The sequence below is a fragment of the Cloeon dipterum genome, chromosome 1 (assembly GCF_949628265.1).
Source record: "Cloeon dipterum chromosome 1, ieCloDipt1.1, whole genome shotgun sequence".
In the NCBI taxonomy this organism is placed as follows: Eukaryota; Metazoa; Arthropoda; class Insecta; order Ephemeroptera; family Baetidae; genus Cloeon; species Cloeon dipterum.
The window spans coordinates 34,039,145-34,061,774 of NC_088786.1; the positions used below are offsets into that span (position 1 = coordinate 34,039,145).

The 22,630-nt window shown below is 42.1% G+C and overlaps 3 protein-coding genes across 5 annotated transcripts in view; 2 read left to right on the forward strand and 1 right to left on the reverse strand.

The window, feature by feature from the left end:
- Bdp1 (transcription factor TFIIIB component B'' homolog Bdp1) lies at positions 1-4,468 on the forward strand. Its single transcript, XM_065485606.1, has 11 exons — positions 1-635; positions 692-964; positions 1,022-1,060; positions 1,181-1,295; positions 1,350-1,452; positions 1,508-1,702; positions 1,760-1,852; positions 2,192-2,671; positions 2,725-3,002; positions 3,247-3,492; positions 3,702-4,468. The coding sequence occupies exons 1-11, from the start codon at positions 169-171 to the stop codon at positions 3,936-3,938; spliced, it is 2,526 nt and encodes an 841-aa protein (XP_065341678.1). The 5' UTR covers positions 1-168; the 3' UTR covers positions 3,939-4,468.
- LOC135940600 (protein MTSS 2-like) overlaps positions 1-22,630 on the forward strand; it is a 256,792-nt gene that overhangs the window by 29,552 nt on the left and 204,610 nt on the right. The gene's annotated exons all lie outside the window — the stretch shown is intronic.
- The window catches only part of Frl (formin-like protein), a 27,336-nt gene continuing 9,174 nt past the window's right edge, over positions 4,469-22,630 (reverse strand). For 2 of the 3 annotated variants that reach the window (XM_065485517.1, XM_065485507.1), the window contains exons 3-17: positions 20,994-21,077; positions 13,412-13,498; positions 10,754-10,833; positions 10,533-10,616; positions 10,019-10,232; positions 9,671-9,916; positions 9,468-9,611; positions 9,296-9,412; positions 7,307-8,006; positions 7,066-7,193; positions 6,843-7,007; positions 6,504-6,783; positions 6,170-6,447; positions 5,930-6,061; positions 4,469-5,063 (exon numbers count right to left, since the gene is read on the reverse strand). In XM_065485517.1, coding sequence (XP_065341589.1) covers positions 4,863-5,063; positions 5,930-6,061; positions 6,170-6,447; positions 6,504-6,783; positions 6,843-7,007; positions 7,066-7,193; positions 7,307-8,006; positions 9,296-9,412; positions 9,468-9,611; positions 9,671-9,916; positions 10,019-10,232; positions 10,533-10,616; positions 10,754-10,833; positions 13,412-13,498; positions 20,994-21,077 — 2,940 coding nt within the window. In that variant the 3' untranslated portion in view covers positions 4,469-4,862. Of the gene's footprint in view, positions 5,064-5,795; positions 6,062-6,169; positions 6,448-6,503; positions 6,784-6,842; positions 7,008-7,065; positions 7,194-7,306; positions 8,007-9,295; positions 9,413-9,467; positions 9,612-9,670; positions 9,917-10,018; positions 10,233-10,532; positions 10,617-10,753; positions 10,834-13,411; positions 13,499-20,993; positions 21,078-22,630 lie in introns of all 3 variants that reach the window. The other variant, XR_010574897.1, reaches the window with a different exon arrangement.

The window sequence follows — 22,630 nt, forward strand, 5'->3', positions numbered from 1 at the left end:
GGATTGCGCATGCTCTAAACGCAGGCTTCAATTTCACAAAATCAAAACAACATCTGGTACGATTCCAATGTGACTGAGAAGGACAACGTGGTCGCCGTTTCTTCGTCATTCTCGGCTTCCACTTGCCGAATCCATTCCGGATGCGAGCAGAAGCAGCTTGCAATCAAAATGTTCCGCCTGCACATAAAACCCGTCTTGTCCAAGCCAAAAGCCACGGCCAAACAGCGTGCTGACAAGGCAAAGGCCTCTCCTGCCAAAGTCAGCACCCCTGCGGAGCCGAAGCCCAGCAACCCTCCTGCGGAGGAATCGGACGTTCCGTCTGAACCAGAACCGGCTGCCGAGCCCGTGGACAATGCCGCCCCCGCCGTCGAGCCTGGCAGGACGCGGACCTTGTCGCACAGGTCGCAGGAAGAGTCGGCCAGCTCGGCGGACGAGTCGCGAAAGAACAAGGTGGTGCCTCGGTTCGCCAAGGCAAGGATCAAGCCTTACGTTCCAGGGGTGAAAAAGAATTCTGTCAAAGCAGTGTCCGCGGAGCCGGCGGCGCCGCCGGTCAAAGTTGTCCCTCCTCCAGCACCAGCTGTTGTAGTGTCAGCTGATGTGGCCGAGATCGCAGAAGCCAAGGTTGTCAAGCCAAGGTACGTATTTCTTCAAATGATCACACAAACTCTGAGCTTTCGTAATTGATTTTCAGCTTGCCGACCACCCCAGTGCCGGCAAGGACGGGGCCGTCGGCTCATCTCGTTCCTGCGGCGCCGAATTGCGTGCCTTCCAATGAGGAAAATTCCTCCTCAGAGGACGAAGGGGTCATAGACCCCTACAACCCCGACCATCCCTTGGGACACAGGGAGAATCCCGAAAAGTGCAGAGGGACCAAGAGCCCATGGGTGATGAAAAAGTTCAGGGCTGGGCCGCCAATAGCCATGATAGACTATCTGTTCTATAATCCGAAAACCAATCCCATGGTGTACGTTTTTCTAAATTTGAAGGGTATACCTTTTTTACCTGAGTCTGCTTTTTCCAGATATGAGGAAGATGACACAGTTATTTCGACAGCCAAAAAGTAAGATTTGGTATTTTTTTCTGCAATTTACTTCATCTATTCTAATCAATTGCACAATATAACTTAAAATAGTAATGAATTTGGTTGAGCATGATGGCAATAATATCATGTATCTTTTAGAGAAGAGGTAGAGGAAGATGTAGACGATCCAGAAGATGACGGTGGCAATACAATTGCTGCTCCTCAACTGAAGATGGGGCCAGACGGCAATTTTATAATTGACGACAAAAGTTTGGTTTGTATTACAAATCATCACGTGTCTTAAGTCTATTTTGAATTTAAACTCCAGGTTATAGAGTCCTCGACAGCTAGGGAGGGAAGGAAGGCTTTGCAATCAAACACGGTATCAGGAAATAAGAGGCGGTACAACAGATCCACGTGGACTAATGAAGGTGCATCTTGCCACTTTCCAATATTTTCAGTTGGTATAAAATCGCGATTTTCCAGAAACGTTGTTCTTCTACAAGTGTCTCAACACCATTGGAACCGAATTTGCCACGATGTCTCGTTTTTTCCCAAATAGAAACAGGCACCAATTAAAACTCAAGTTCAAACTGGAGGAAAAACGAAATTTGAACTTGGTGGAGAAAGCTCTCAGCATGAATGTAAAATACGACTTGTCTGAACTGGAATTGGAATTCCGTGAGTATAGCGTAATTCCTTTGGAAACCCTCAGACTAATTTTCTGACCTTTACTAGAAAATGTGAGTGAGAATGCAGCGAGACAGAGGGCGCAGAAACGGAAACCTAAAGAGGCGAAACCGAAGGAAAAGAAGACTAACGAAAAAAGACGTATGTAACCAGGGCTGGGCATGGGTATAATTCGGGTTTTTGCAGCTAGTTTCTCCTGGGCTTTTGCAAACTTTTAGAAAAGGAAAATTTTATTAGATAATTTTTTATCTAAGAAAATCATTTTAAAATTATAAATGCTGTGAACCCCAGATTTTCAGATACCGTTTTTGATTTGATAGGTTTTAATGGTAAAACTGGTCTATTTTGAGTTAAGTGCAAAAAACCACTGCACTGCAAGTTTGGTAAACTTCCTGGGATATTCCCATCCCTTTATGTAACTCCTCTTGTTCCATTTTCTATGAGTTTCAATTCCTAACTAGAATTTATTGTGCCTTTTAGCCTCAAGGTCGAGAAAAAAGAGAAAAGACTACGTTTATGAAGGTGGCAGCGCTAGCGACGAGTGCAGCTCCTCGGATGACGAAAACAACTCGAAACTTCGCGCGGAGATGAACAACAGCATGGCTGAGGATGGCAAGAATGCGCAGAAATCTGACAAGAAGAGCCAGAGCTCTGAGAGGTTCGCGTTCGTCGAGGTTGTGCCAAACACGAGCGCTGTGGCGCCGCAGCCGCTAAATCCGAACGCGCTGTCCGGCAGTCAGATAAGCCAGCTGATCGGCCAGCGCGCGGACAAGGAGCAGCTGCGCTACGGCAACTCGGAGCTCGCCTTCCTGCTCAACTCACCGACCATCCGCGAGAAGGAGAACGAGCGGAAGCAGCGCACCCCGCCATCCAAGTGCGCTGCCGTACGGAGGATTGCGTTGGACGATGAGCAGCAGGCTGCTCCTCAGGGTTCTCCTCAGGCGGCACCAGAGACACCACGTAATACCCTATCTGGAATTGATTATAAAGTTTTTCTCTAACTCTTAATTTAGTGAGGGAGGAGCACATGGTGGTACATCAGTTGATCAGGGAGATGATCGACAAGAGGATGGAGGAGCGAGATAAACAGGCTGAGCAGGATGAAACCACGGAGGTGACACCGCAGATCGAAAGCCAGCCTGAAGAAGAGGAAGAGAGGAACAACAGTGGTGACGATGACGAGATGGAGTGCATCGCTCAGTCTTTCTCAAAACCAACCAAGTCTGGAAGGATGCCGAAATTGCGCAACTTGAACAGCGCAGGCGAAGAAGATGAAGTTGTTAAACCAAAGGTATGAGGTTATATTTAAATCTACGTGTACAACTTAAAAATTGTAATATTTTCAAATTTGATGGCTAGAATTTTGTTTCATATTTTTTTCTTAGTGTTATAATTCACATTAAAATCAATTATTTCGTAAATAAACAGTTTTCCCCTTCATATACTTGATTGAAGGGAAAAATTGACTGTCAAACTTAAAGCTGAACCCTTTTGGTATCCAGTTAATGCATCCATTTCCTATCTCAAAATTTTAGAGAGTCCGAAAGGTGCCAATGAAAATAACGAAAAAGCGGAAAAGCAGATCAAAGTCCAAGGATATTGTTGCGGAGCCAGAGGAACCCGTAGAAGCCGAGGAAGATGAGGAGGAATCGGAAGATGGCCAAGAAGTAACAACTGTTTCTTCAGAGAATATTCCAAACTTCATCGCCAATGTCGAGCCTGGCTCTATCGTTGTAATCAAAACTGCCGTGCCAAATGAGCCTGACAGGGAAGTTCTGCAGGTATTAAGAAATAAAAATCTTAAAATCCTTTTAAATAACTCCCACTCCCATTTCCACAGTAGATTATAATATAGAGAGTAGTTATTTTACTACCTCCCTATTTATTATTTATAAGAGTAATTTTTAAATATCCTGACCCCGTCTGAATTTGAACTGGACCCTCAAGAAATCTTACTTTTTTCATATATCAAAAAATTATTCCTTGGCAGGTTTTCATGGTTCCTCCTGCGAACCACAGCGGAACCACAGTGGCGCACAACCCTGATGGATCCGTGAGCCAAGTGACGATGGGTGGCACAAACGTGCCCCTTGTGCCAGGTACCATGATCAGCCCCGCCACTCTGGTGCCAATCGTCGCCGCATCCAGCGGATCGGCCGTGGTGCACAATCTGGCAGAGCCAGCTGCGCCTCAAGAAGTTGATCTTACCCAGCACCTACCCTCCTAAGACTTGAAGCAAAATACTATGTATAATATTATGATATTGCCTGCAAGGTGGCGCGGCAAGGCTTGAGACTGACTGTCATACTTACTGATGTCATATCGGTTTCCTCTAACCCTGCCTTATTCCAAGCGAAAATTGGGAATTTTGGCAGTGCAACTGCTTTAGATTTAACAGAATTAACTACTAGTTAAATTCATTCGCAATAAAATTGATCTATATCCTCTAGTTAATATCAAGACACGTATTGCTTTTAATATTTTTGACCATGATTGTTTTCTGCGTGCCAAGGGTGTGTGAGAGATATCTGATGCCCAAAATAAATAATTTATTTATTGTTGAATTTTTAGTGTTAGTAGTTAATACTCTATTGCTCTCCATGGATTACGTACCAAAAATATAGTTGTGTAAGCAACCTGCTCGAAATTTGAGTTGCATGTCATGTACTGAATGTTAAATATTAAGTTCCTCACAGAAGAGATGATCGAATTTTCAGTTTTTGCTTTTTGTAACAATAAAACAACCCTAGAGAGAAATATGCTTAACAATTTTAATTTCATTCTTACAAAAGACTATATAAAGAATATATACATTTTGATAAACTTTTCACGAAATTGTGTGAGATTCAATTTGTACACAGGTAACTGATAAATGACAGTTTTGAATTAATCACATGATCGATATATTTCTGGTGAAATTTCCGTTTTGGATCATGCATGCAGTCTTACTCCGTTCATAATTTAAATATAAACAAAATTTCAATGCGAACCAAACTCACTCGCGCAACCAGGAGAAATAATTCGTCTCACTGAACATGTCAGTGAATAAATGCATTAGAAGGCTCCCCATCTAATCTTGTGCGCGTGAAAAACAAATGCAAGATAATTAACAATATCTGGCTCCGAGTTTCTCTTTTAAATAATTTTAGTATCACATGTCACAGTCATCCATGTTCCGCGAGAGGCAGTGTCTGCGCTGAGAGCGTCGGACACCGTCCGCCCGGCGGTACGGCTCGTTTTTCAGACCCAAGAGTATGTCCTCTAGGGCACCATTGTACACCTCGTCCTGCGGCATGAGACGCGTCTCTTGCACCAGGCGAGCGCGTTGCTTCAATTCCGTTATCACCGCATCCTAAGGGAACACATGCCAGCTTTAATCATACTGTCCCACAAATTCTATAGCGTAAAGCATTTATAGTACACCTGCAGGGATGGGAAAAGCATTTACCTCAACGTGTGAAAATGTGTCTTTTGTTCCAATAAAATCGGTTAACTAATTTTATTGTTTTCTGGTTAGCAGCACGTGTAAATTTGGAAAAAAAATTGTTGGAATTATGTCAGGTATGATACATACAAAACATAAAAAGTCTGTCTGGAACAAAATGTGTTCTGCGTTTATACAAATAATATCCCTTCCCTGCACATAGGCGAAACACAAACACTCACTGTACACACGGTTAAAGGAAAAATGGGTGTTTTGGAAAAATAATTTATTTGTCAGCTGCGAGCCACAAACGATCTAGTCAAAACTAGGTCTCAATAGTGGCAAACAGGTTAACATCTGTCATAGATGAGATTTAAGTGTTGCGGTGGGTAAAACATAAGCGAACAAGCAGTTTATTTTGTGAGTTTGTGATAAATATGTGCAGAAACTTAGTGAGAAACGTAATATTTGCGAGTGAACAAGCATGCGACGCGCATTCCAACGGAATAAACCACAATCACAAGAAGCGTCGTATTTTTGTGTGCAAGCGTTCCTTTTTTTCGCGTTCCATCACCTATCAAGTGATTTCAACTTGATTAAACAACACGTGTACAAAAAGCAACAGACAAAGAGATTTGGAAGACAGACTGACGCGCTGACCTGATGGCACAGAAAAACAAGACGGCATAGAGTTGATTGGATCAAGCAAATGCCGAATTTTAGCAACACACTCGGGCAGGCATTCCCGTGAGCAGGCACGAGGGCAGCACACACACGGCCGAGCCGTTCATTACCTGCTGCTTTTTTTGCGAGTTGGCTTGTCCATTTACTTTCTTTGAGCCGTCGTGGCTGCCGTTCAGGCCTGACTGTTGCTCGTGCGCCGCCGCTTGTAGTCGCAGTCTCTGCTCGTTCTCTAGGTCAGCAGCCTGCACACAGATTAGGGACAATATTACACCATATTCCTACATATTTTGAGCGAAAGCAAGCAACTATTTTAATCTAAAAGGTTGCTAAACGTCTAAGGTTGAGCTTACTTTGAATGATTTGACAAAATTGTTGATGATCAAGAAGAAGGCGTTGGCATCCATCTGTCGTGGGGTCTCGCCAAAATACTCGAGGCAATCTTTAAAGGACTCTTGAGCGTTCTTTGCTTCGCACAATAGCTTCTTCATCTTGTCTTCGGAGTTGATGAGAAAGTCTTTGAGTACGACCACTTCTTCCTTGAAGCTGCTCCTCAGCTCGAGCTCCTTGCGCGCATTTTCCATTCCGCGCTCCAGTTCCTGCACGTCGTGCATCACGTTCTCCAAGGACACTGCGGATTCACAAGGTCAGGGGCGCTGCCAAAAAAAGAATATTCCAATATCTCACCTGTTGAAGCCTTCTCAATGTACAACAATTCGGAGTCAAAGTTCATCAAATCGGGGAAATATTGTTTCACGGTTTGAACAATATAGTTGAGAAGAGACATCCTCCTGTCCGAGCTCTTCGTGTCTAGAAGAGTGCCCAGGCTCTGCAGCTTGAAGCCGTACGCTGGTCCCCGCTTACTCGAGTTCAGGTAGTTGCCAAAGGCCAAAATGACCTCCAGCAACTGTCTGAATTTGCCTGAGTTTCTTACGCTCTTTGAACTTGTAATCACAGCGAGTATTTGCTGCAATATCGAAACATTTTTATCGTAATTTTCTCAAAGAGCCTGTAGTTTAATATTACCGGTTGGTTGACGTGGAGCTGGTCAACAAAATTTCCCATGTAATTCATGATCGACAGTTTGGTGGCAACTCTCTCAATTTTGCCCAACTGCATGAGGAACTTGTCCTCGTCGGACAATAGATCAATGCTCTTCCGCTCAATAATATACTCTTTGTACAGTTTAGTCTGAAAAACCATAAAGGTAAGTAAAATCCTTAAGCTGAGACGGATGACGAATCCGCACCTCTTGGTCGGTTGGAAGCATCTTCTGGATGATCTCCACATTTTCAAGAGACAACTGCTTCAAGTCCAAAGAGTTAAGAGCGGCAACAACCTTGTCTATTGTCATGCCAACCTTTCTTCTTGATATTGCTGTAAGGAGAAAATATTGTAGTGAAAATTCGACTTTTAAATCAAGCAAGAAGTTAATTCCATGCAAATCAAGACCAAGATCAAGATGAAGGAGATGTAAAAGGTGAGCTTACCCAAGTTCCTGAGTCTGGTGTGCTCAAGGAGCGAAATAGTCTCAGGCTTCTTAAAGCGCTTGCTGGGAAAAGTGGAGAGGCCGTCAACTTCCGAGTTTTTGGCATAGGCGAGCGAGTTGTTGCCGATTTTAAAGTGCTCCTCGAACTCTTGGAAATTGATGATTTTAAAGAGCTTGTCGTCGTCAAGCTCGTTGAAGACTGTGCCGCGCACCTGGTTTGGCTTCATGGCCACCCAGTTGAGCATTGGCAGCTTGTGCTTGGTCTCCACCTTGCGCTTGATGGTCATGGCACCGTCGGGGGCGGTCATAAAGCCTGGCGGGGGCGGTGGCATTGGCGGGCCGGACATCGGGGGCGGTGGTGGAGGCTTGCACTGCGGCGCTGGCGGTGCGGGTGGCGGTGGTGGGGGCGCTGGGACTGGTAGACTGTTGGAAGAATGACTAGGCGAGGAAAGGGAGGAGCACGAGGACGACGTTGAGTTGCTCTGCAGCTCCTTGATTTTGCTCTCAAGCAACGACTGCCGCTTCAGGCTCTCTGACTCGTGAGTGTTGAACCGCTTGCGCAGCGTGCTGACCTCGTGGTCCGCCGACTGCCACTTGTTCAGCAGGTCGTCCCGCTCGGCCCGCACCTCCGCCAGAGCTGTCTCCAACTCACCGATTTTGTAAAGAGATTCCTTCTCAGCCTCCTCTAGCCGATCATACGCCTGTTGAAATATTTCCAACATTTTTTATACACAAACAAATACAGCGTTAAGGTAGATATACTAATTACTAATATAATTGTTACTTTAAATGAGCATTAGGGTTGGTAATTTTAAACGATCGACTATTTTTTTCTGAGCTTCAAATCATTGTAGGACCATGAAATGTGCACGTGAATCGTGCAAGTTTAAGCCATTTGAACTTAAAATTGTCTAAAAATGCCTAAATCAGCCAAAACTATCTAATAGTGACTAAAACCCTTCTAAAACCGTCTACATTGTCCTCAAGCTTTTTTTTATTTTAGGATAAACAAATAGATACAAATTAGCCTTTGGTGTGTGGACGAAGAATTCACACTATTTAATTCTTTGGATGGCTGAACTAACACGACAACATCAACCCAATGCAAATCCTAATTGCTCTCTAAAATTTCTCCAATCAAAGATTATTTGACAACAGTAGTTGTGACCTGAGGGTGCGTTTAATACCGACTTTACAATACTTTTAAAAATATGGGCAAGCAAAAGCCAAAATGGTGCCATCGTACTTAGCCCTTGACAAGCTCATGACGAAATTAGATGGAAAAGCACTCTGCAAGTGGTAATTGTTTTAGGATAACATTTTATGTACTGTACTATGAGGAAGGTTTGTGCTAATTTAAACGGGATGAAGGAGCCAAGCTGCAAACATGAAGCCGAAAGGCTGCCTCTTCCAAAAATTCTTGCCCTGAAATACGCTCAGCTGAGCGGTGCAGACGTTGAGAGGAGCATTTCCAATATTAAAGCTATGCTGAGACCCAACAGAATGAGTTTCCAAGTTCAGAACTTGGAAAAGCATATAATTATTAACTCTTGAAAGTTAATGAAGTTATAAATAATATGAATGAAAAAAGTGTGCAAAAGCTACGTCATTTATGTTTAAAATATTGTGTCTGAACTTGTCACTTTTATTGACTGCTGCTGATTGATATGAAAATAATTTTAACTTTTACTGTGAACTTGAGAGTCTGAAAAATAGGTGGAAATATTTTTCCTTAAAAACAAATTAATTTGTAAGAAACAAGTGAACTAACGCACTTGGAAATAATTAAATAAAACCATCTACATTCTTGTAAACCAACTAAATTGCTCGTCGAAAAATAGACAATTATTTTGGAGTAATAAACCGTCTTAAAGTTACAGCCCTGAGCAACACGTTTAAAATCTACTCGTTTTTTTATTCAAACTCTAAACACCCCAGATGACTTGTGAAAACTCATATCATGATTTTAAAGCTTAACATTGATACTTACATGTCCCAACTTCTCTTCTAAGTCCGTTACCCTTTCCAGGGCTACAGTCTTCAACTCACTATCCTCCATTAACGCATGGACATCAAAAACATTATCCAGATACGCTAAAATTTGCACCTGCAAACAAATAATTCAGCCACTGGTTGCAGAAATATGTTCAGCATCAACAAACCCTCAGTTCTTCACTCTCTGTGTGCCTCAAACTTTCCAAGTATTGGTCGAGGCCTAGTGACGTGAATTCGTATTGCAAATGAACCCTGAAGTTCATATCTTCCACAGAGTGCACTATGATGTTTACAAACTGCATGCACGCAACCTGTTTAAATCAAATGGTTATTAATGAACTATTGTCAAAGAAGAAAACAAGCAATTTACCAAGAAATCGATCTGAAAGGATTCGTTCATGAAGTAGTGCATGAGCGTTTGAAACCTTGTCTTCTCATTAAGAACGGTTTTGAAACTATTAAAGGCGTTGAGGATGATTTCGTGGCCGCCTTTGACCAGGCAGATGGCGGCCAAAAGCTCCAGCACCAGAGCTTTGGTGCGCAGCGTTTTGTGGATGAGACTGAGCGCTATGCAGTTGATGGCCTCGCTGTGCTGTATCACTAAATTGAAGCCGTACTGCGAAAAAAATGAATCGTTTTAATTTTAATGCGTGACGAAAAGCAAGGAGACGGACAAGGGTGAATAAATCAGCGCCAACAAAGACTGACGGGCAATTACCTTATTGTTCATGATGGCTCTGAGGCACATGATGCAAACGTGGATGTCGCTCATGCTCTCGCCCATGTTCAGTTTGGCGACATGCCTCGACTGTCTTTTCACAACCGGGCTGTTGGGCACGGTCAGCGACAGCGGCGGCCGATTGTGGTTGGTCACCCCGAGGAAGGAGCCGTTCGGTGACGAGTCTGTACTGTCTGTACCTTTTTGTTCTCTCCTGTTCAAGTGCGGAAAGGAGAAGGTAAGGGTCAATACTTTATAATTTTTTTGTCAGTTACAATTACAAAGGATATAACCCAAAAAAACATTTTTTATATGTTCATGTTTTTAGAAGAAGACCATATTTATTAAGGTGATGTTTTTTTTAGTTGTTTATACTATGCAGCAGCTCTTAATGTTTATCTTATAAATGATTTATAACATTTTCCAGCGTCCATGCACCATGAATAAAATAAAATTTCCATCAGAAGGATACGCTGAACTATTTTACTGAGTTGTTTGTGTGCATTTTTATTACCTGAGCATCATTAGTCGAAAGCTGAGATAGTCCACCAAGACATCGAGTCCCTTGTTTTCTTCATTGAGGAATTCTTTGACCCACCTGTGAACAAGATATTCAGTTTGCGTTTCATTCTTTTATGGCCTTGAGTAAGACACTATAAAATTGCACAGCAATTTATCAGGAATTCGCACTTAGGAGGTGTTTTAGTTTCAATTATTAAGTCAGTGTTTGCTCACTCGATGTGGTTGGTCCGTAGAGAGATCTCAAGGTCGCGCAGCACTTGGGTTGACGTCGAGTCCAACACCATGCGTCGCTTCTGCAAAAAAGCACGATTGATTAGTTTGACGCACAACAAACGGGTTTCAAAGCAGCGATTTGGTTTTATTGCAGTTGCTAACTGCCGATTTACGGCCGTAAATTCCTCATTGTATTTCGATTTCCGTGTGCATGTCTCCTTTTGCGTGTATAGTGGAATAGTGGTCGGTCGGCCGGTCGGTCTGTGCCACAGAAATGCGTGTCTAGGGTTTCGTTAAACATGTCAGAGCAGATGCTCTAATTTGCTGCTATTTTCGGGGCTAAATGAAGAATGACACTTGGTTGAACAAGCGTAGCGAAAGGAAAGGGGGTTATTTAGGGGATGTTTCTCCAAGGGGGACACACACGCTTCCAAGATCCTACATAAATAAATGTGTGTGGGATTTCTCACATTTTGAAATCGAATCGAAAGCATGGCAGAGAGCTTCGGGATTTCAGATTAAAAAAGGAGTGTGAATTTTTTGAAGTTTCACGTATCACTCCAATTAAACATAGCAATTTTCTAGTTCAAAAGAAATATTTATCGATCAAAACATGGACCAGTGCAACAATATTCCGCAGGAAGGGGGAAATCTGTTGCAGCGGCAATAACAAACGCGCAAATTTGCGCAGCACACGTTCATTTATATTATATTTATTCTGCAGGAGACGAGAGATAAAAATCCGGGGGAGAGCGAAAAGAAAGGGTCGTCTCGCCGCTCTTCCCGTGACAATGCTCTTTGTTTATCAGAAAAGGGGCGCATTTTGTAGGGTGGGGCCAGCGTTTCCACTCGCTCACATGACGCCCATGTGTGCACCATCTACATTACATCCAGCTGCTTTTTTTGTGTGTGGCGCGATAGAGCGAGAGAGCAAAGGCCGACAATAAGTGGCATTATAATAAAACCTCGACTACCGCTGTTCAAACCAATAATTCTTCCGCAAGTGTTTGGGCGAGGTGACATTTTATTAAAATATGAGTTTTGTCGCGTCGAGATGAATAAACGCAGTCGTAGCTTAAAAAAACTCGAAGCCGGTGGCGGAATAGAGAGAGAGAGAGAGGAAAGCGCTAGGAGACACTCAGTCAGAGTATCTGATGCCACCAGTGTAAACAGAGGCTCAACGGAAATGACCCATTTTGACGCGGCGTTGTGTCCGATCCTCAGGATTTTCCCATCGAATTGTGGGAGTCCGGCCGCCTGATGGGCACAAAAATAGATGGCCAAAGCAAGCGGAACTAACTCGCACACATGTGCACAAGGCGGGGGTGAATGGAACACAAACTTTCGGAGAGTTCAATGGAGGCACTTCAACAACACAATGAAATCAAAAGATAAAAAAAACTAACCTCACGAACCCTTAAAATGATGTTAAGAGTTAATTTCAACGTTTTCCGCGTGTTTTAAAAGCAAAGTAAAACTTAATCAAATATGCACTAGCATTCAACTTTCAGATTTAAGCAAACATTTCAATAAGAAAGCGGATCTTTTTGCATTAATTGGATGAAGCTAGTGGACTTGAATGTACAGCTACGAGTGATATTTTTACTAAACTGAAAAAGGACCGAAAAAATTAACGTTCGCGCATTCACAGACTTAAAATAAGTTGTATATATCATTTAAATCCTCTCGAAACTCCGGTTGTAAAGAGTTTCAAATCAATTTCAAATATTTTTTAGAAACAAAGCAGATGAAAAATCGATAAATCGTGTCTAGACTTCAACCCTTTGTGGCATGGTGTGGCAGCGACTTTGTAGACAACAAAAAGAGCTGACAATGGGCAAAAGAGGAAAGCTGTGTGTGTGCGCGCCCCTCGTTCCCTCCTCCCAACCAAACATATTCCAGAGCTCTGGAGCTCATTAAATTGGCTCCCATGATCGCTCCTCTCTCGCCCAAAGAGTGAGTGAGTGAGTGAGTGCGTTTTTCCTGCATGCGGGCACTTGAGACGATTTACAAAATGTGTTCCGAGTGACGCACACGAGACGTCATTCACAAAGTCGGCATGTGTTGCTTGCTGCTCTGTGATATACGATTGTAATTGTGGTGTACGAGTGCGTGCGTGCGTGTGCTGAAATCGAACCCCTTTCATTTTGAACGGGATTGACTGCGCCGGCAAGGGGGAACCTTCCAGACCAAAGAGGGTCGATGTCGCACCAAGCAGCAAAAATAAAGCGTAGGACGAGACTCGATAAGAGCACAATATTTATATCGGGATTTTCTACATAGAATCAACGATTAACATATAAGGTTTAATTGAATAATTCAAGTCCTCTCGGATTTCCACGATGCGCGATGTATATATATGAGAAATATGTGAAAAATTAGATGCCACAGAGCCAGACAAAACAAATGATCCGACTGGTCTGTCTGGGAGAAAATCAAAACTCATGCCTGGTATGGCAGATATCAAATGCCGCCGGTTTCGATTTCAGCCTCAATGTAAACTGTACGCAGAGATATTTTAATGACGCGTAAAAAATATTAATTTATCTTTTTCTCTTGACATAAAGACATTATATATCATGAAAATAAAAATAAATAAAAGTCTGAAGCATTTGAAACATAGTATTGCAAACATTTCCCACTGTTCAGGTCACTCACCCTGGCACTGCGTGACGCTCTGGGGTCCAGGTACGTCCTCAGCTTGTCGAGGTAACGAGAGGGCGGATCTTTGGCGTGGACCAGCTCCTGCAAAACAAATCCAAATAATTACAACCTGTCAAACGAATGCAGAACAATCAAGTTAAAAGTGCTTCTCGTGCACGAATTTCCAAACAAATTTGGCTCTGGCTCTATATATATATTGCCATTCCGTCATCTACGTTGGACAGGAAAGTCGGCTTTCGTAATGGACCAAAGCCAGACGCTTCTTCATTCAGCAGAGTGGAGAAGAAAGCGTTAAGCTGCCACAGCAAAATGTAAACAAGGGTGCCGCTCATTAAAAATAGCCTCCAAGGTGCGATCATCGGCCCGAAACGCTGCACGATTACACAACGGCCCCGATCGTATGACGTTGGGCTCAATACTAGCCGAATATGAAAATCAAATTTGATTGCTTTATTATCAGCAGCCGACTTTCGAACTGGCCGTGAATTTTAGCTGATGGGTCACCAAATTAAATAAGAGGCATTCTGGTTGAAGCGTTCTAAAATACTTTTCATTTTGGAGAGTGCTCGTGCATTTTTCTGTTCTCAGAACTTGATGATTATATAATTTCAAGAGTAAGAAAGGAATCACATCAAATCGAAAAGCACGCCTATGATGATGAATAGTCGAAAAAGAAGAATAACAATTTGGAATGAAACGTGATATAGTGAATAACTAAATTTTTGTTTCCACGAAGCAACCTCTGACTCAGCAGCATCAGTTTCGTTTATTCCTCAGCCTGCATAATTATCTTAATTAAGTGCCGAGTAAGGACTTTCTTAACAATTGATTTTCAGCGCAGCTGCTGCTGTTGGCGATTTACACAACAAAGTATATTAATTACGACCTGCGGCCGTGTCGGTTGGGTAAATATTATTTGTGCTTAACAGAGTCAAAGGTCTCGCAGCCGATGTGCGCAGACATGTCGAGCGAGTATTGTTCTCGAAGCAAGTAATTCAATAAAAAGACTGAGAATATCACGCGCGGCTCTCGACCCTGATGATGCGAAGATCGGAATCTCGCAAAAAAGTGGAACAATGTAATTTCGATTCAATCGCGTATTGAACAACTTCCTGCGAGAGATTCCCACAATTCAATTGCTGAATAAATAATAGCCATCAAATCACGCGTCACGCTCCGAGTTAAAATCGATTCGCGAGATCGTTTCATTGGTGGAGAAGTTCCGTTTAAGGCCAGTTATTGAAAATAATGATGATTATGATAAAATTGTATGTTAAGTTTTTCTATGACTTGCTGGCTAATTCAATTTTCATCGCATCAAAAGAAAATTTATATTTTACTTGAAAAAAGCATATATATTTTTCATACAAAAAAATCTAACTAATTTTTAGACTGATGAGGTCTTTTTTATAAATTTTACGTATGTACTTCTCCTTTTTTGTAAATTGCAAGTACAAGTAAGTGCAAGATTAACATGCTGCCCGTCTGACTGAATTATTGTCCCCGCGTGTGAGTTTGCCCATGGAGACATCACCCTTGAAGAATGTGACAAGCAAACACAGGTTATAAAAAATTCTCTTGTCCTTGGACGCTTGGATAGAATCGCTGCCATCGTAATTTTGGCTGGAGAAGACGTGACAGCATGCAAAGTGAATCTCAGCTAGATCGTGATTAATATTTATTTTGTTCTGTCGACCAAGCCCATGTCTATGTAGTGATTTGAAATTCATGGATTTCGCTTGTAATACACGACCAATGCCAATCACGCTGTTAGAATAACGATTTTTGCAATACTGGTTCCGAATTAGAAAAGAAAAATAAGTATTGAATATAGAGGAAAAGACACGATGTCAGTGAGGAAATTATTGTTTTGATGTCGTCAGAAAACGGGTCAAATTCCAAAACTATCAAGGTAGATTAAAACTTCTTATCGCAATGAGTGTTTTTATAAAGAAAGTGTTAATTCGGTAAAATAAAAACAGTTTTGATCTAAATAAACAAATAAATTGGAACAACTCATTTTAGATTGTTTTACAATTTAGTTTTTATTCAGCAGCAGGAAAAGTATGTGTCATAATTGTGGCACTTAAGAGTTTTTTTTTCTGCGAATTGCAATCTCGGCGCGTCGCTCTGTGCTGAGCGTAATGATGATACGAGATGCTATATGCGGGAAGTGATATCATATTATTCCTATTCGCTCGGACTGATAGCACACGCTGTGAGATTCAAAATGGGACACGTGCTGCAGAAACATGGAGCACAGATTAGAGATCTGTCTCGAAGTAATAATTAGTCGCATCAAAAGGAGTCGAGTGGCTGAGAGATCAAAAGGGCACACATTTTGTTTTACGACGAGAGCGGCAGATGCGACGTAAAGAACATAAAACACGTTCGACAACGTGCGTCGTTCCCATGGACAGCTCAATTAAGGCCTTTCCAACACGAATTTCGGAAATAAAATTCAATTTAGACCCCTCACGAACGGCCATAATATATTTTTCAGGTTTAAAATGTATAAATGTGATGGTTTAATTAGATTTTTTTCATACGAATTCTCGGAAAAACTTGTTTAGCATGAAAATGGCTGGCGTATCAAATAGCGAAAAGGTCAACGGTTGGCAGCAGTCGTGCACCACAACAAGCCGTGTTCTCTGGCAGCAACCGCACTTAGTTAATGCACCGAAACCAGAGAAAGACGGCATAACGCCGGTTACTATGAGCAGCCAGTAAACCGCATGCACGGAAAAGTTAGTTGCACGCGGAGATGTTATCTGGCGCGTTTTTTACTCGAGTCGACAAGAACCGCATCAACCGGCCTCTGCAACCTTTCTGCCGCCGCTCGACAACACAATAATTATATATGCAACGCGAGAGCAAAATTCCCCGTCCGATTTGAGCAAGAACGCGCGACGTTTTCACGTATAAATCTGGCGAGCGAAAGTGGCATCTTCTGGAATGCCGCCGAAGACGAAAGAATACTCAAAAGCAGTTCAGTTCTATGAATAACTTTGAATGCCATTTTTACTTTCTCGTTACCTAGTGAAAAGCTTCTTTTGCTCTCCACAATTCTAAATTTACTGACGATATGTTTTTCTCAAGAAAATATGCCAGAATATTGGAACAGTAGGGAAACGATTTATAGAAAAAATAAAGCCTGCAAATTATAGGAAAGCACAAACAGGCATTTTGCATTTTCAAAGAGTATGTAGGGTTGTTATCATTTATCTTGTTAAGCCATTTGCTTTATCCTCTATGCCTGCTCCAAGACGCATAACACGGTAATTTTTCTTAAGGTTTTTCGCAATTAAGATGCAGAGCACAGCGGACGAAGAAAGATATAATCCCTGTCAGGGCACGTCTCGCCTCTCATCTGCCGACCCGACCATTATCCCCACAACAATCGCATTCGACGCCTGGATCGGAATAATTTTGCATAGTCCAGCTTTAATGCGGCCGTAATCAGCTTGCAGAAATATTATATACACAAGCCACCAGCGGTCCCAAGGTTTCCAGACGAATGCAACGATACAAAAGTCAAACAAAGTGAACTTTTTCAAAAGGATTTCGGTTTTGAAATTAGATTTCCTCATAGTCTCAAAGTCCTTAAAAGTTAAAAAAAAACAGAGGATTGGACTCGAAACGATTTTTTTCAACCGACTGAGTTCCCTGAGGTATGTGGCAACCTTTAGACTCGAGTTGCCGGCCGGCGCTGCGCGAGGATGGATAAAAGTGGTGACATCATAATTATTGTGGGCGCAGACCTTGAATTGAGAATTTAATGCACACTTCGGATATGGACCATAATTCTCGTCGCAAAGAAGCTGACAACAGCAGCAGCTTTTTATGCCATTTGCGCACACAAAGCGGGAATGATTAATTAAAAACACATGCTCCGCCTGCGCAGAAAAAAAACGGGTCGGCGGCCTCAGCCATTAATTACAAGGTGATTTGAAATTACTCACCACAGCTGCTATTTAGCGCAATTACTAAGTATGCATAGCGCAGTTTAACAGCCAGCATTTCCATATTTAACGCATCGACGATAGGAAGTGCGCAAAAAGCAAATAATTTGCACTTACGGGGGAGAGAAAGTGACAAGTGTATTGTCTGTTAAACGGGGGCTAAAAATAGAGCTGGAGTTTCCCAATGCTCACGTCAGACCTAATTAATTTATTTTAGCGTTCGTCGCTTGGGTGACGAGTCTAATTAAGGAGACGAATCGTGAATCTTTTAAAAATTTCGCGAGCGGACTGAGCGGCGCTAAAGCTGATCACGTCTGTCTGGGTTTACGATCCTGACGAAAAGTGACGTGCGCCACGAATTACGTCAGAAATACAAGAGCATTGTAAAAATTGCGAACATGCAAGCATCCGCCCTTGCCCACTCGTAATGCAAGCAAGTTTCCATATTCGCGCGTTTGGAAATCGGACGATTCTTTTTGCTCGACCGAGCGGATGACCAAATCAGAAAAATCGCAACTCGCGCACTCGACAGCGCTTTTGCGCGGCTCGTCGCTTATGTCACTTTGGAAAAGTGGACGCATGAAATGTGCTGAGGCTCAAGGGGACATTCCGCACTCACTCGTCGGTTGCGAACAGGTGGGCACACTCGCGATTGTTTAGAATTTTCCACTGGGTGAAGGCTGTGTCGCATAATCAGAATTGTGATAAACACATGTATATTGCCAAATGAGAAATATTTTCATTACTATCCAACGAACAGTAAATAAAATATTTCCCGAGTATGCATTGTGTTCTGAATTAACAATTTACAAAAAAAGCATCGAAAATAGAGCCGTTTTAAAAAATGCAACAACTATTAATTTTACTGTAAGATGATGACTTCCCGTTATTGTAACACACCAATGAATTACGTTATTCTGGACTGGATTTTTGAGGTTGATTCTCTTTTACATTGTACGATCATCATTAAGCAACAACTCTATATGCCGAGTGTTTTAATCATAATTTTGTTTTAGTAACAATGCTTGTAATAATTAAATACCCCATCATTAAAAAGCTTGTCGTACATATACAAAGCAAACTTTTGGCGGTCTAAGAGGCCCGCTTTGCTAATTATTTTAGTACATTTGACATACATGACATGTGATGTCTAAAGAGGCTTTAAACAACTGTCAACAATTTCAACCACATAGATCAACCTAATTCGCGTTGGTTTGCTCTCCCAGGTAGTTTTAGCGAGCGCGTTGGCTGCGCAAACAAATTCGTCAATTGCACGGCCCGCACGCGATCACAGGCATCCATTAAAATCTAATCATCTCTCTCATCTTCACCAACAATATAACAATCTTTTATCGCCCTTTGTTACATAAAAATCGAGCAGGTTTAAGATTGTTCCCATTGCATGATACATGAGAAAGAGTGGAAACAATCGCATCAAAAAGTGAGCAGACGAGAGCGGTGAAATCTCTCGCGCTAAACAGGAAAGTGCATCTTGTTCTCTGGTTGCATCTGCATCAAACTTGTTCTAGGCCAATGGGACAAGTGCGGTGCATTTTTCGACCCGAATCGCGCCATGATATATGGTTCAAGATGCGAGTGAGTCTGATTTTCATTTGCACTCTGCGAACGAAAGTCAAAAGCGAGTGTAAATTTAATTACACGGCTGCGGATCCAAATCGAAAGGTCTCGGAAAATGGTACAACGCATCGAGCAAAAAAAAAAATCATGAACAAGAAGGAGGAATTTCTCCACGAGTGTCAAGACACAAGGCAAATTATTTTAATGGTATTCGAATGCTCAATAGTGCGTTTAACGGACCATGACGCTGTTTAATCGCATGTTTAATCGATCTTCGCCTTCATTGTCACATAATTTTTACGCAAAAATTTCCAATGCGTTCAAAATAAGCCAAACATTTATTTGAAAGAACAATGCAGTCGTTGACTATGCAATTAAAAATGCATTGAGCAAACGTGCAATCGGAGGAAATTAGTAAGCCAGCTGGCTCTGAATTTCCAGGTGCGGTCAAGTCGTGAGCAGGGCCAAACACTGCTGGGAAAACAAAGCGCCGGCACGCCCCAGCGCACGAGTATCCGTTTTTAGTGTAGCGTAATTGGATAAATGACGATTAAACCCTTCACTGCCGATGCTAATTAAATTCAAATTGCAATGACATCACTGCAGACTGGGTGCGTGTACGCTGCAGACCAATAACAATGAGTCATGGCTTTCAAGCGAAAAATAGGGCGTGTCAATTGCGAATTATTACCTAAGCGTTTATAATAAAAGTAAATAAATCGCACTCAACATCGGCAATCGGCGCGCTCTCGCTCAATATTGATAATTCTCAAGAGAGTCATTTGTCACTTGAGTGAGTCATTGCGACACGAGAATTATTCCCATTGCTGGTTTTGTTTGGTTTTTTATAGAAGTAAGATTTTATGTGGTAGCAGGCGGCGCGTGAAATTTTGTTTGAAAAAAGTTGTTCTACATGTGATGCAAACCGACTCTTGGTTGGATGTATCTTGTAAATGAATTTATGTTACTATGAAAAAAGGGGTTACGAAATAGGGTGTTGAATTGAAATTATTACCACAGCTAAATTGATTGAAGAACAATTATAAGTTCCATGCTAGTGAAAATAATAACGTAAACGCCTAACAATAAGTATTTTACAAATAGATGACAATTTAAATTAGTGTATGAATTGATTGGTTACAAAATTGTATGGATTGCATGAATGCTCCTATCACTTAATGCGGCATTACAGAAAGCATCAGGGAGATTGTAAAATCATCAAGGCAATGACATTATTAGTTTATTACAAAAATGACCCATTTATATCCAAGTACGCGAGAGGTGAAATGAGCGAGTAAACCACGAAGAGCAATAATATATAAAATTTTATAGTCAGCTGATTCAAATCACGGACAAGCACGGCAGGAAATGAGTTATCATCCTCCATTGACAGCAAACACGTTTGCGGTGAAAATTAAATAGGGTTCAGCACACATGATTCAACTGACCAACAACTCTATGTTCAGTTGGAAAAGTGTTTTATTGAAGATTTAAGTTTACTGAAGAATTTTTTAAACTTGTATTGATAATTACCGCTTATTGGCAGCCTAAGTGATATTTGTGCAAAACCTGCATTTAGTTGTTTATTTTCCCTAAAAATGTCTGCTGATTCCATTAAAGAAATAAAATAAAATTCAGTCCATTGCTTTGAGGCGAATCACTCAAGCAAGAATCTCACTCACACCGCAGCAATTTCAGCTCGTTTGCCAAATTAAAGAAGCTGCATGAAATTCTAGCAAAAATGTCCTTCAGGGCAGGTGGTCAGCGTGGCTCCTTCTTTTTTTCTTGATTTTTAATGCGCCCTCTGGCGGATAGGCAATTTAGAGACGTTTTACTGCGGCAGCTTGTTGGCACCGAATCAGCTCGTTTCGCGCAAAGAGCACACGCCCTGTGGCTTTTCTCACTCGGCACTCGGCTCACCACGCACGCAGCAGCACCTGCTGCTCTTTCAGTACGGAGCAGCGTGTGCGGCAGGTGCAGTGTGGGTAAACAGGACTGAATGCAAATCGACCATCGGCTATTCTGCCTGTGCCTACCTGGTCGCAGATCATGTCCCATTTCTTCTCCAAGTCGTACTGCTTCAGCAGCTTTGCCTTGTCCACCGGCAGATCCATCGAGTTCTAGAACAAAATAATTTTGACATCATTAGACACTATTTAAGTTTGTGTTTAAAATAAAACAACTGCTTGCAGCTGAAAATTACCAGCTCTCTCGAAAACACTTTTGGGCTTTTTTAGTAACCAACAATTATGGCGGCGCAACAATAGCCTGGACTCTTCTTGTCATTTCCACCCGGTTCGATACAGTTTTAATTGCCACAATTTTCCTATTTTGCTTCGCTCTCGCTTTTTCGACCACAGTCATCAGCACGCTTCCTCGAGCGGATCAGCCTTTATCCAGTTACGCCACTCGCCGCTGAAGAAATGAAAACGAGCACGAAAAGGAGCGAAAATGCAACAGAAGCAGAGAAGATGTTGTAAACCAACGTCAAAATTAACAGGCGCCACATCATGAACACACTCAGCGGCTCAACTGGAAAGACAACAAAGGAACTTACACTTTACCCAGCTATATAGAATTACGGAAAAGTTGTTAAGGTTTCTACAACTGCTAAATGCTACACACTGACAACCTTCTGACATGAAAAGAAAGACTGTATATTTAATCTAATTTTAAGTTAAAAATGATATTTTGTTAAACAAACTCGAAATTTTGTTATTTTTTGAGTTCGATGACATTCCTTGTTGGGCTCATTTGTTTTGAGATATGGTAATCATCATTTTAATTTCAGGTTAATAGCTTAGTCTTTAAAGGTAGGTAAACAACTGATAAATAAAACTAATGACGGCCCAAAAGAGATTTTTAAAATACACATTAAATGCGCAGTACAAGAAACTAGGGGTTTCGAGATACCTAAAAGAATTGAACCAATAAATTTTAAATTTTTAAGTTTATTACATTGGTATCCCAAGCAAGATTTCGTCCGCCCTTTCAATACTTCCTGTGACACCTGATTAGCAATAATAAAAAATCGCATGTGTCACTTGGCACAATGAACACCTGTCAAGGAGGTGCTCCTCCCGCTGCTGCATTTTTGCCAATCACGCCACTTGCAAAGCCGCTCCGCACGAGCATCCTTCGAAAAGCGGCAGACGAGTGCCCCGTGGGTCACTATTAAGCCGAATAAACGACTTGAGGAGCCGATGACGCATGAGAATGAATGCGGCCGATTGTGCTCCTGAGAGCAATTGCAAAATCGCCACCCAAACGGCTGTTTAAATTTGCAGCGCTGATCTCATGCCGGGCCACGTGACGCCCGATGAAATTACACGAATAAAAAAGCAGCTCCACAACATCCGCCGGAACAATATCAGTATTCAGGCGGCGCTCTTGAGCGCTGCAGCGTTTCCATAATTTGTTTTCGCGGCCGGCCGACCATGCGTCCACTCGCTTTGTTTTGGCGCCTTTTCATTATTATTTTATTTTTTTTTCAGTCGGATCTCGAGGGCTGAGCCAAGAATGCGCCCAACACAAAAGTGAATAACAGGAAACCGCAAGCCGCAGGAATAATTGCTGACTTGCTTTGGGAGCCACCGTCAGGAAGCCGCGCGGCGACGACACTTTTGATGACAAGCCGATTTGAGTGGTGCAACAAAAAGAAGTGCGGTTCGTC

Excerpts from the sequence above, each read along its gene's own strand:
- Bdp1 (XM_065485606.1), top strand. The coding sequence starts at position 169 with ATGTTCCGCCTGCACATAAAACCCGTCTTGTCCAAGCCAAAAGCCACG. Across the intron at positions 1,061-1,180 it reads GTTATTTCGACAGCCAAAAA|AGAAGAGGTAGAGGAAGATG; the intron begins GTAAGATTTGGT and ends TGTATCTTTTAG. Across the intron at positions 3,493-3,701 it reads CTGACAGGGAAGTTCTGCAG|GTTTTCATGGTTCCTCCTGC; the intron begins GTATTAAGAAAT and ends ATTCCTTGGCAG.